Raw genomic sequence first — 13,267 nt, 5'->3', positions numbered from 1 at the left:
GCTTTTTTTAATCGTTCATATCAGAGAATATTCGTCCAAAATATTCAAGTGGCTTGCCTTCAAGATTGTTGTGCTTTGAATGAAAGTGACGAACAACTTTAGAAGGTTTCATAACGTCATTTGGCAGAATTTGGGAGCACACCAAACATTAGGGCCGTGACGATTGTTCACTACCCGGAACTATTGTAAAACCAAGCTCCAAGTATTTTTATTGTATTGCCTGACAAATTCCCCTTTTCGTTTCTTACTTCCCTCTGTGACACTCAACTTATCTGCATATGCCCTTTTCGTAGTTTACATTTGCACCTACTGATACTTGGTTCATTTCCATTTTGAGAATTATTTGTTTCAGAAGTCTTAGTTTTTTCCTTCTTGTTAAAATACACTTGTTGGTTCGTTGATTCCATATTAATCCTTCTGTAGTTTAACAGGACAAGCTATTGCAGCATCTGAAAAGTGAAGAATGACCTTGTATTACAAAACTTTTTGAAAGCTAGACGCAGTTTATGACGAAACAATCATAAACGGCACAAAATCTAGGTCATCGGAAGGTTAACCTTTATTATTAAACAGTTCTGCTGTATCAACGAAGGAGAGATAGGCTATGCCAGTTTTAGCCTACTGCTGTGAATCGGCCAAGCGTAAAATGAGTTTTACAGGAAGTATCAACTTTGCAATGCTTATGATTCCAGATTAAAATTAGCTTGGCAGAAAGTAAGATACGGTACTTCGCGGACCGGCGGTTGAGAACCACTGAGTTAGGCTAAGCCTTAGGAATAGATTAGGTTAAGGCAGTAAGATTAGTACTCATTATGGTTGGGAAAAGAGTTAGCAATCATTATTGTTGAGTTCAATGTTGTTTCATTGCCGATTCACAAGCTAACACCGTGCAAACAACTGCCGGTTCACAACAAAAAATGATGGAAACCAGTGTCAGTTTATAACAAAAAATGATGGAAAGCATTGGGGTTCACTTGGACGCTAGCGACTGCCTTAATTCTAAGACAATTGCTAATGTTTTTTTTTTGCACTGTGACGTAGGCTAAATATACGGCGTTGTGTTTATTGTAACGGAAGCTTTCAAGTTAATGCGATAAATTTTACGGTTCCACAATTTACAAATTTAGCTGCGTTTTGTGCACGCTTGCTATGGCGTCTCAACTCAGTGGATGGGATAAAGCGAAAAAGAAAAGGAAAGAAGCAGCAGAACAAGAAAAGCTTCTGGCGAAAATTCCAAAACTGAGTTCATACTTTGGAATGCGAGCAGCTTCGTCTCAATTGCCTGCGTCGGATGCGATTGCGAATTCGAGCGCTCCTGAAGACCAGGCCAAGCAAGATGAACCTGATGAGGAAAGAGAGGATAAAGAGCGGGAAAGTTCAGCGGAGAGAGCAGAGGTGAAAGGAGACGCTATCACTGGCGAAGCACTGGCGCAAACGCTGGAGGATATCACCAATGATTTAGGACAGTGGGGTAAAATCAACGCTGACACTCGAGAATATTGGGCCAAGAAAGGTTCAAAACACTGCCAACACACTGAATCGATGTTTGAAGAGAGCGCCAGACAATACCTAGGTGAATCATTCCAACGTCGATGCACTAAGACCTTCTTCGTGCGTACGCATCCGCTCAATGGTGAAAAATCCTATAGACAATGGTTGTGCTACTCGCCTTCGACCGGGAAGGTGTTCTGCTTTGCATGCAAGTTGTTCGGTGGTAATGCTGTTCAAGCAACCAAGTTCGTATCCGGCGGTTTCGACAATTGGAGGACAGGCGAATCCAGAATAAAAATGCATGAAAGCAGCGATGGTCATCGCAAGGCTATGTTGTCTTTTGCGAGCCGACAGAGGGAGGCCGGTCGTGTTGACTACCTAGCCGCTAAACAGGTCGAGGAAGAGCGGTGTTACTGGCGCCAGATTGTAAAGCGGCTCATCGACGTTCTGATATTCCTAGCTAAGCGTGGCCTTGCTATAAGGGGCGCGGATGAGATCATAGGTTCCCCTCATAATGGTAACTACCTTGGCATCATTGAGTTGTTGGCGGAGTACGATACTCTGCTGGCTAGCCATATTAGAAAATATGCGAACTGCGGGAAAGGTCACATTTCTTATTTGTCATCCACAATTTGCGAGGAGCTGGTGCAGCTCATGGGACAAAAGGTGCAGGACACCATCCTGAAAGAAGCCAAGAAGGCGAAGTATTTCTCTGTCTCGATTGACTCTACACCTGACGTATCACACCTCGACCAGCTAACGATTGTTATTCGATATGTTCTGCCGTTGGGTCCAGTTGAACGGTTCCTGACATTCTTGCCTATGATGAGACACACCGCTACGCACATGGCTAGCATACTTCTGAACTTTCTGAAGGAAAATGGCTTGGATGTTACTAACTGCAGAGGCCAGTCGTATGACAATGCGTCAAACATGTCAGGACGGTACAACGGTGTCCAGGCAATTGTGAAGCGAGAATGTAAATATGCTGCTTTTATTCCATGCTGCAACCACAGTTTAAACCTGGTAGGAGACCAGGCTGTTAATAGCTGCGCTGGCTGTACCAGGTTTTTTCATTTTGTCAATGGACTATACGTTTTCCTGTCTGAATCGACATATCGCTGGCAGAAACTGAAGAATCGCTGCACATTAACGCTCAAAGGTTTGTCTGGAACCCGATGGTGTGAACGTGCAGATGCTGTCAAAGCGCTAGTAGAAGGGTGGAAGAGCATTCAAGAAGTCCTGGATGAGCTTGCGGCAGATAAGGAGCAGAAGGCCGATACGAGAAACCAGGCCGACGGATTTTCGCGCAGGATGGACGAACTTGAGACAGCAGTTATGGCGACTGCCTGGAACGATATCCTATGCCGTCTCAACAGTACGAGCATTAGCCTCCAAGACCCTACAGTCAGTCTGAATACGGCAACTAGTTTATTGGCATCACTGGTCGACACGATTCAATTTGCACGGGACAGATTTGACGTGTATGAGCAGATGGCGATCGAAAAGGTTCCTCACGGCGAATACAAGGCTGAAGAACGTCGAGGCCGTAAGCGAAAGCGAATGCCTGATGAAGGAGCTGCAAACGAAGAAAACCTCACCCCTAGGGAAACATTCAAAACCCATATATATCTGGTCATGATCGACAGACTGTTAGCTGAACTGGAAAAGCGAATGAAGGCGTATGAGGATATATCTACAACATTCGGCTTTCTTTCGGAGCTAACGTCATTGAGCATAAAGCAGATCGAGAATAAAGCTCAAAATCTCGTTTCCTCGTATCCAGATGACTTGGAAGACACGCTGGTGGCTGAGCTCATACAGTTTGCTGCATTTATGCGCACCCAGAAATCGGTGAGTGTGAACGAGTCAGCAGAGCTTACCATGTACAAGCTTTTGTCGTCGTTGAACCTTTCTCAAACATTTCCAAACGTCGAGATTGCTTTGCGCATCTATCTGTGCTTGATGGTGTCTAATGCCTCCGGCGAGCGGAGCTTCTCAAAACTGGGAATAGTCAAAGGAGAGCTGCGGTCCTCGATGAGGGAGGAAAGGCTAAACATGCTGGCGCTTATGAGCATTGAACATGAGGTGCTGAGCAGCCTTGACTGCACTGACATGATCGAAGATTTCGCGCTTGCTAAGGCTCGAAAAACAGTAGTATAAGTAAGCAGCACTAGCGCAGCATTGACAATATGCCAACGTTAAGTTGATATGGATTAGCCTTTTCTTCATTAACTCCGCTTTTCAGGCAATATTGGTATTGAATTGTGTTGGTGTTACATAGCCTGATGTTACTCTCGAGTTTTTACGATAACACGTCGTTATTATTGTTCATGTTCATTAAAATTTGGCTGACTGCGTCGAAAGCAATAAAGGCTCTTTGGTCGGTCTGATTACGCGTGTACGGTGGAGTCAGAGTGTCGAATGCATATGTACCAATGCCTAGAAAAAATAGGCCTGTTTTTGCGCTGCAGCATCAGGCCCAGTTTCGTCTTAATCCGGCCCTGTTCAAAAGTATGTTCCAAGTGAACTCTGGTGGAAGTTGTTTTTAACGTATCCGGTTAACTTACGGTTTACGCATGTTTGTACGTAAAAATTATCCTTCTGTGGATGGATGTAAGTTCTGAAAGAGACAAAATATTGCATGCATGTATGCATACAAACTCAGTGTAGTACTGTAGTCCATATATGTGGGGCAAGAATTAGGGTGAATTGTCAAGCGTGACTTAGTTGTACAAGGCCGACTGTATTTTGCTCGCTGGTTAAACTCGTTGGAAACTGTTACTACACGGCAACATTTACAAAAGTTGAATACATGGTTTGGCGAAGACAATTCGTTTTCTTTTTCAAAAAGTTCGGTTTCGGACCGAATCCAAAAAGTCCAATTCGACCATTCGACGCACCTCTACTGTCGCCCCCAAAAGACTTACAGGAAAATTAGTATTGAAATTGGTACTTCCCCGTAAACAGAACCATGTGCCAGATAGTTTTGCCCCAAGTTAATAGAAAAGTATTCTCCATTAAGACGCCGATTTTATACACCTTGAGGTGGAAATTTGGGAAAATCCTACTTTAGCTACAACCCAGATTGAATAGTTTGCTGTTTTTTGCGTGGAATATCCCCCGCACAACAAGATGAAATGAAACAATAGCTAGTAAATGCGCAATTAATATTAATCCCTTGCGCACCTAGCAAACTTTCCAATCTGGGATACAACGCCAAATTTACGTCGTTGCACGCACAATTTCTCAGCGAAAACCACTACTTTCCCGTCGGGAACATGTGTATGTATCCAGTAAGGGTACATTATATGTGAGTTGTGCCGAAGATCTTCAGCGTGACCTACAGTCAAGTGGCATGAACTTGTTTTAACCTCGGCATGTCATGGACCATGTCACATCTTGGCACAAACTGCAAATTCAGTTTGCTCCTCTCCAATTTTATTTTGTTTGAATGAAAAAGAGCACTGTGTGTATTTTTAGAGATTGCAGTTGGCATAACGTATTTGGCGAACACATCGCACAAACTGCACCCTGGGTAGCCTATGTCCAGTCAGGTTAAAAGTAAGAGTTGATATTGCCTATGGTGCAGTAAAATTTGCTGCATTCACACCAAGCCAGTGTTGCACGTGATTAACAATAATTACGAAAATTATGTAGCGGAGCTGCTATTACGAACGTTTGGAACAAATTATATTATTATGCAGCCTATTTTTTTTGTTATATTTAATGCACACAAAACATCAACAACCAGCTTTTTATCCATCTCCACTCACTATGTAAATGGATTTGAAATGCATGCAATGTTTTTCACCTCGATCTTGGCCCACATTGCCCATTTTCTGAAACCGGGCAATAGCAGAATAGAATTTTTTTAATGTGACGTATAATAACCGTCCTTTGGTAACTATTACTATGACCATAAATCATGTGTGGGAAGTATGGCAGTAACACGGCTGCATTATTTAAGTAGTATTACACTTCACGAGGCCCACAAGGAATATCGCTTTGGCGTTTTGTGCAGAAGTGAATCACACCCAATGTCAATTAAGCTACAATACGTAGTTGGAAAAATGCTTAATTAAAAAAAAAATTTTTTTCTGGGGAAATTTTAGCAACTGCCTATCTCTCCACTTAGCCTAGCTTGTCAAATGTCTTGAAATTTCTGAAAACAATTGCCATGAGATGGTTGAGTTACAGTTTGAGGACATACAAACTTTGTGGCTTTTGTCATGGTTAGACCACATTAGATGAAAAAGATGTCTATACACCTTCTTCGTTGACCTCTAAAAACGTACATATGCCAATTTTGAGATAAGCTTTGAAGAGTACTGCAGGAGTACGGTATTGATGACAGCCTACTCATAGCCATTCACTCTCTGTTCACTTGCTCTGGAGCTTGTGTCTGTTTAAACAGTGTGTGAAGTCAAAACCATTCAGTATGGATGTTGAACTCTGCCAAGGGTGTGGGTTATCACATCTCCTCTTTGTAATTTCAGGAACTGAATGGACAGGTACAGCTTTGGCGAAAAGTGTTTCATTGTTTGAAACAGTATGATCAGTCATTTATTGTATGCGGTCACGGATGGCTTGGTTTTCCTGGCTTCTTCTAAACTTGATCTTCAGCATGCATTCTATCGTTTTGCAACTGTTTGTGATAACACCAGGATGAAAATAGACAAAAAGTAAACTGAGCTAACTTGCCTCTCCAGAATCCCGGCTCACTGAAGCAGGTGGAGAAGTTTTATTGAACACTAGAAAGGCAGTTCATGATTTATGGAAGGCAGAACATTGGACACCTGAATTAGAAAAACAAATTTGATTAGTTGTGAGCTTTATCATTTGGTTTTCATGAAGCAAGGACTTCAATCTTCCTTCCAACTTTCACCTATGTTCTTGAGTCTTGAATAATGACAAAAAGAGTGCACTCATGGGAGCGGGTTTTAGAAATTGCAATCTTAAAAATGGTTCGCGGCATGACTAGGGACGTACAATACAGAATAATTGACTATACTAGAATAATCTAGAATAATTTATTTCAAATCTAGAATCTAGAATTTCGAATTCTATTCTAGAATAGCAAAAAAGTTAAAAAATCTAAGCACTGGAGTGCTTTTGTTTTGCCTTTGTAATAGGCTCACGAAATTATTTTGGTTCAAGCAAGTTGAAACTTGTCAAACTGACATGACAGATGGTTTAATTCATGACAATTAACGCACCCAGTTGAAAGCATTGGAATGTGAAATAACAAATGACAGCAACTCCTCCTGCTTGTGCCAATAAAAACCTTCAATTATAGAATAAAACTGGTTCCTAGGATCTGGAAAAATACGAAAATTAGATTCGGTTCTTTAGGATTTGTTATTGTAGTATGTGCATTCCTAGGCATGACGTTATTAGATCAAACGCAGAGCCCTGAAATCCAAATCGGAATCAAATCGAACACTGGAATGCTTCAGGAAGAGCTTGCAAAACAAGTGATGCATGCCACACCAACTGACAAAGGATTGACAGATCGACCAAGGGCTACTTACCGGTAGTACAGTTACATCACTGATCTGGCTTAGACTCGCCTGGGTATTTTTTTAAACAAACTAGCAGATATGGCATAAAGATGCAAACTGTTTAGGGAACTCCTAAAGCTACTGCCTCACATGCCATATCCCTTTTCCGAATATACAATGGGTTTTAAAGGGAGAGAGAGGGTATTAATATAATGGGCTCGTATTACATGTGATTTATGCGAATATGTGTAGTTATGTGAAAAAGTGATAAGACAATTTATTTAACAACATGGTGGAATTAGATAACATAGAAAGCCATTTTCAAGTTAATTATTAAGTCACAAAGGGCACTTTTTTGTTTGCATGGCAAAAGGAAGTGGATGCAACTGCTCCCATGGTTAGAGCACTTCTGAATTACACCCGTGAGTGTGATTGCATGTAAGTGCAGTTTCATGGTCACTGTTTGCAGGAAGGCCAGAATCAAATCGATTGATTGATGTAATTGTTGAGTATAAAAGGTTGCTTGTTAACATAATGTTTTTATTTTGGACAGTTTCATAGATTATCTATATTCCTGTCATACAACTTAAAAGCTTTTTTGTTGTTTAGGCTGTATAGAGTAAACAACATGTTGCATATTTTGATCTGTCAACAAAAATGACATACTACACTGGTGCTTAGCACTTGAGTGCTAACGATGTTGGTAAGCTCAAAAGATGATGTTGCAATCTGTTTTTCAGAATCCTCAGCTTTGGATATCGATTGCTCGAAAGTGGAATGGATAAAACCACATGTAAGCATATGCATTTTGCAAGGTTTTAATTTTTAATACATTTGCCTTTTGTATCAACAATATTTGTGAATAAATTTTCTTTATTTTTATCGGATTTATAATGCTCTGCGTGTAGCTAATTTTTGTTCTTGACAGTATTTGCTTATTTTTGTTTTAATGTAACTCAAGTTACATTAAAAGGTCCTAAAAAAGTTTAAAATTTTTTACACATTTTATCTCGTATAGTGTTTAGAGAGTCATACTCGCAGTTATGCAAACTGGGTTCTCTACTTGACATTGCTGTGTTGTCATGCACTGCGACCTGGCTTTAACTATAATTCCTTCTGTTCAGTGGTTCTGATGAACAGTATCAAAAATGCCATAAAAAATTAAAGCTGTTATGCGGCTTAGATTCTGAGATTAATTTGATTTTGAGTATTATTGTATATTAAAAAATACATGTATCTCTATCAATGTTTAGGATTTATGTAAAAATCCAAAACTTTTTGGTGAACATTTGGGTAACTTCCCACTTCAAGGACAGCTTGGAAACTGTTGGTTCATTTCAGTCTGCTATACATTATGCGAAAATGTCTTCAATCTCAAGAAGATATTTGCCAATAACAAAGGTATTATGATTATGCAAAAATTACAATTTTGTTGTAATTGCTGACAATAAAAACCTAACTGGTAAGCTGAAGAAGTGCACCCTTCGCAACAAAGATCAATCTTTTAATTGCAGTCTTTGTGGGCACATTATTTTTGATTTAGCTTGGAAGTAACACTCTTTTCTTGCAAGTTGTGAATTTATTTTATGGTTTTGTACATACTACTTCATATCTTCATCTTTGGTGTACAGGTTATTATCAGGGTTATGAAAAAAAGCTCATTATGATGTTAAAAGCTCGTTCAAGACTGAAATTATGATGTCATAATAATACGAACAAATAAACTGATATGTAAAGGCAGAAAGCTTTTTACTGATATACTACGGCTTCCTTCGAAGTCTGTGCTCGTGCTATACGTGCTTTTTAATTGATGTAATATAACAGAAGCTATTTTACAAAGAGAATTTTCAAGACAATAAACTATTTTGAATATATCACTTATTAGCGATTACATTTTTAATAAAAAATCACACTAACTGCGAATCACACTAACTGAAAAAAATCACACTAACTGCGAAAAATCACACTATTTGCGAATCACACTAACTGCCATGCCTCCACAAAGAAAGCATGTAGTGATACCACAAAAGTTAGAAGGTATTGTACAAGAAATACAAATTTTTGTGTCTTTATCGAATTCCAACCGCACCATAGCTATGCATTTGTTGTGCCCATATGGACAAGATGTGGCCCTTCAAACTGTGTTCTGGTTTAATATATAAACTCTCATTTTGCAGAGTATAAAAAACATAATTTAATTTAAACGGGTTTTCATTAAAATCTGTATAGAGTTTGAATTGGCATTGATGTTAACTGGCCGTTTATTAAATATGTATTTAAGAGTTTACCTAATTTTTGCAGGAGCCCAAATTTACTTTCTAGTCTGGGCCTACATTTTGCTATACACGGCCCTGCCGGGTGTAATAGTGTACATGTCTGCGTTGAAAAAGAATGTTCATCGTACATAATGCTAAGACTGTTGTTGCAACATAGCTGTAGAAGACATTTCCATTATTGCAACAAAATTTGGCATAAATCTCAGAATAAACTGGGGAAAATAGAGTGTCTCTTTGATTGTTATCACATTATTGCATGTTGCATTGAAATGGAAAGATGCGATATTTCTGTTGCAATGATGCACTAATGCAATTTTCTTTTCCAATAGTCTGATTCTAATTCCGGTTGTTCTTCTTTGACATTAATGATGTGTTCTTTCCGGCAAGAAGTTGTATTCAACCTGAAGTTGGTTATGTCTACTTTATGTTCTTTTTATGACTACAAAAAGAACGACGATGATTATTATAGATGCTGCAACCCCCTTGGTCCTTGTACCGCGTGATGATCCTTGCGTCCCGCATTTTATTGGAGTCCAGCCTCTTCTTTCCAGCATTGGAACAATTTCATAATTTGCGCTTTGCCTTTGTCCGTCAGCATAATGTCTAGGCTATTACAACCAATAGAAAGTCAGCCAAGCGACTCAGTAATTTTGTTAGACTTTACTATAGAACTGTCCTGTATTCAATTCTGCACTTCATTGCAAGTATTATAGCTTGGTGTATGTGACCGTTTCTACAGCTTGGGTGACCACTATCTTTCATAAGTTGTGAGCAGAAATAATACTTGATTAAACGTTACACACCTACTACTAAGTAGCACAAATTAAACCTAAAATACGTTGCTAACGTTTTGTTTTTATTAATTCTACTATAGCAAATTTTTGTGATAAATCTTATGATGGCTCATGGAGATTTACTCTCTGGGATTCAACTAAAGCTGAATGGACAGATGTCATCATTGATGATACAATACCTACAGTAGAAAAACGATTTTTGTTTGGCTCTAATCAAGACAGAGATGTATTTTGGCTGCCATTGCTCGAGAAGGCTTGTGCAAAGTTAGTTTGCTAGGTATTACAGACCAGCCTTTGAAGCTAAAAAAATACAAATTACCAACAAAAAATTTACACACATAAATGAAGAAATTTGTAATGACCTTTTTTGTTTCTTAAGCCTAGGATTTTTGTTGCATAGAGTTAATTGCATTGCAGATTTTATGGATGTTACGAAGCACTGTCTTCTGGCCGAGCATCTGAAGCATTCATGCTGTTAACTGGTTCTTACTGCTGGCGCAAACAACTCTTAGATGTGACCAAACTCGCCATAGTTAAACAGCAACTAGAACGAACTTTGCAGCAAAAAAATGTAATGGGGTGTTTGGTTGCCACAGATGTATTGTGTATTAAAGGTAATATATGGTGCTATCACATTGTAGTATAGGGACATGATGTTAACGACTGCATCACTTTATAATTATGTATCAATAGATAATAATGTTTGTTAACAACACATCAATGTGGTAATTCTGCCAATTACTATGAAATTAAGATAGTGAATGATATAGCTATTCTATGTAGTTTCTGTGTACGTAGAATATGAACAATTCCGGCGAGAATCAACAGACCTTCATTATTATGTTATTGTCGGAGTGCATGAAAATGCTGAAGACACTGTGGTTAGTTGCCACTTTTTGAACTTAATGCAACAAATGTAATTTAGCTATACAGGTATTATTTAAAATCTTTTGAAAACCTGATGCTGTTTGATAGTTGTTTGCAATTAAAACTTTTTTAGATGAAACTGATGAACCCACAAAGAAGCACTTTTGGCGAAGGTCAAATTATTGTAGTACCACTTTCTCAGTTATTTGGTCAAAGAGCTGTGCTCACTTTTACAACAACTAAAATGAAGGCAGTGTTTAATGGTTAGACAAGATCTTTATGTGATATGTTAAACTTTTTATGAAGCTGTTAAGTCAAAAGGAATTACACAAATTCTGAGCTATGCCTTTGTAAACTCAGGTTTTGTCACTGAATCGTGATGCTGTTGGTGTTTAGAAACGGTAAAGATATACTGATCCTTAAATATCAAATCATTTTTGACAACATAGCACCACGCTTGATGTTTTTAATCTGAAATTTATTTAGAATGTGAAGCAAGTATTTCCAATCATGACTTAATCGGTGAGTGGCAAGCAGTGGGGTCTTCTGGTGGCAGCATTAACCATCCATCTTATTCTTCAAATCCACAATATTTAGTTTCACTCAATGGAGACTCAAGTGCAATCAGTGAGTGGTATTGCAGTCACCAATGGTTTAATGTAATTGATTATTATTTATAACATATGCCAAGTTTTCTTTTGACCAAACCAACTTACCTCATTTTATGGAATAATATTTTCCCGTCCATCACAAAAATTTTTTCACTTTCAGCCTGAACAGAAAACCGTTCAATAAATCTCAGCTAGTTTTTATAATCAAAGCTTATTATTGTAGCCCAAATTTTTGTGTCACTCATTCAAAACAATAAGAGAAGGCAAAGCAAGAGAAAAGATTTAGAGCAAGCTATTGGTTTGCACGCATGGAAGGTTTGTTTTAGTTGGTATGCTCAAATCTTAAATAAGCATAATTAATAACGTATTAATTGAACGGTAATTTTTGTATGTTATGCCGCGGCATACAAGCGCATTTATGAAGATAGTCTGGATTGTATGGGTACAACTTCTTAACTTGCAGGTTAAATCGCCAATTACAAGACCAGCTTCTGCGCAGTCGCTAAGCAGCAATGTACCTGATTATGCAACGTCACCTTCTTATGCATATGCTCGTAAGTTAGTAATCTATGTATGTGCTATGACTTCTGCTTGGTAACATATTTTACTTCGCTATTGCTTCTCTTTTCTAAGCGCATGTCAATGAATTAGTGTTCAAGTATCGGTAATGTTTAATTTTAAATCTACCCAAAAATTGGCAGAAAAATGCTACTAAAACGTCTCTCGCAATATCATATTGTGAACCTAGAGATTTACAGTAGGTTCGTATTGAAATCTATATTTCAACAAATAAACTTGGATAACGGTAACACTTTCTTCATATTATTTGAAGATGATGTTTCCTTGTTTTGTTCCTTGACACTCGAAAAACACCTGCTTGTGATCCCAAGCACATACGCCACAAATATTAACTGCAGCTTTCTCCTGCGGATATCTACATCAAGATTTTCTACTGTTACGCTATTACAGTGATTGGCTGTTTGAATGTTTAAGATAAACGACATTTCAGTAAACCATTGTCCGTCACACTTACAAACATTATTATTATTCAGTAAAGCGTGGGGGTCCTGCGACTCTAGTACCGATAATTGCTGGATTGCCGCCTGCAGTTTGCTGTAAGTAGTAAGAAGTTTAAGCTGGTTAATCGTTGGGTTGATTTGCTGATAAAACCTCATATTTACAGTAAACTAAAAACAACGGTTCCGCGCGGTTTTTTTTGTTCTATGGATTCATACAGTGATTTCTTGCGGGCGGTGGCCTGACGAACAAAGGGCGACAAATTGAACACAACTCAATAAAAATTATTTTCTGTTGTTTTATTACTCATTCCAGTGCTCACTGTAGCGATAAAAGGTGCAACAAAATACTTGGGAATATTTTACTTTTTACCGAACGTGCAGTAGCAAGCAAGCATTAACACAACACCATTAACATTAACACACAACAGTAGACACAAGAAACCGATTTTGGTGTGGATTGTTCCGTCACATTGCAACGGTTTTTCACCCGACTTTTTGGTGAACTTGTGATTATAACTTGGCATTTGCAAAATAAAGGAGTTAAAGACGGACTATTTGGTGTCAAAATCTTGTTAACCATACGTTAGTAATAGACACTGTTTCCTTCCAGACACTGAGAGATGTGCAAATATGAACAGTTGAGAAGTGAAACATCGATCTGTATTGAGCGAAAAGTCAAAAAAGCACGTATCAGTTAAACATACT

General features: G+C 38.5%; 2 protein-coding genes across 4 annotated transcripts; both read left to right on the top strand.

Moving 5' to 3' along the window:
* Positions 1 to 1,149: 1,149 nt before the first annotated feature.
* Positions 1,150 to 3,654, top strand: LOC143444928 (zinc finger MYM-type protein 1-like). The gene has a single exon (XM_076943720.1). The coding sequence runs from the start codon at positions 1,150 to 1,152 to the stop codon at positions 3,652 to 3,654; it is 2,505 nt and encodes an 834-aa protein (XP_076799835.1).
* Positions 3,655 to 5,576: 1,922 nt separating this feature from the next.
* On the top strand, positions 5,577 to 13,113 carry LOC143446134 (calpain-10-like). 3 transcript variants are annotated; one of them, XR_013113893.1, is made up of 12 exons: positions 5,609 to 7,433; positions 7,605 to 7,788; positions 8,249 to 8,396; positions 10,146 to 10,329; positions 10,483 to 10,679; positions 10,864 to 10,946; positions 11,066 to 11,195; positions 11,419 to 11,559; positions 11,767 to 11,858; positions 12,007 to 12,097; positions 12,376 to 12,658; positions 12,727 to 13,113. XR_013113893.1 is itself a non-coding variant. In XM_076945641.1 (11 exons), exons 2-11 carry the CDS (start codon positions 7,693 to 7,695, stop codon positions 12,513 to 12,515), a joined length of 1,302 nt encoding a protein of 433 aa, XP_076801756.1. In that variant the 5' UTR covers positions 5,609 to 7,433; positions 7,605 to 7,692; the 3' UTR covers positions 12,516 to 13,113. The 3 variants fall into 3 exon arrangements, 1 of the variants encoding a protein (XP_076801756.1); XM_076945641.1 differs by having other exon boundaries at positions 12,376 to 13,113; XR_013113894.1 differs by lacking the exons at positions 11,767 to 11,858; positions 12,727 to 13,113 and having other exon boundaries at positions 5,577 to 7,433; positions 12,376 to 12,426.
* Positions 13,114 to 13,267: the final 154 nt, after the last annotated feature.

Source organism: Clavelina lepadiformis, chromosome 2 (assembly GCF_947623445.1).
Source record: "Clavelina lepadiformis chromosome 2, kaClaLepa1.1, whole genome shotgun sequence".
Lineage (NCBI taxonomy): Eukaryota > Metazoa > Chordata > Ascidiacea > Aplousobranchia > Clavelinidae > Clavelina > Clavelina lepadiformis.
The sequence above is the reverse complement of the archived record's forward strand: the minus strand, read 5'-3'. Positions and strand labels throughout refer to the sequence as shown.

Excerpts from the sequence above, each read along its gene's own strand:
- LOC143444928 (XM_076943720.1), top strand. The coding sequence starts at position 1,150 with ATGGCGTCTCAACTCAGTGGATGGGATAAAGCGAAAAAGAAAAGGAAA.
- LOC143446134 (XM_076945641.1), top strand. The coding sequence starts at position 7,693 with ATGTTGGTAAGCTCAAAAGATGATGTTGCAATCTGTTTTTCAGAATCC. Across the intron at positions 11,859-12,006 it reads TTGGTTTGCACGCATGGAAG|GTTAAATCGCCAATTACAAG; the intron begins GTTTGTTTTAGT and ends CTTAACTTGCAG. Across the intron at positions 12,098-12,375 it reads ACCTTCTTATGCATATGCTC|ATGATGTTTCCTTGTTTTGT; the intron begins GTAAGTTAGTAA and ends TATTATTTGAAG.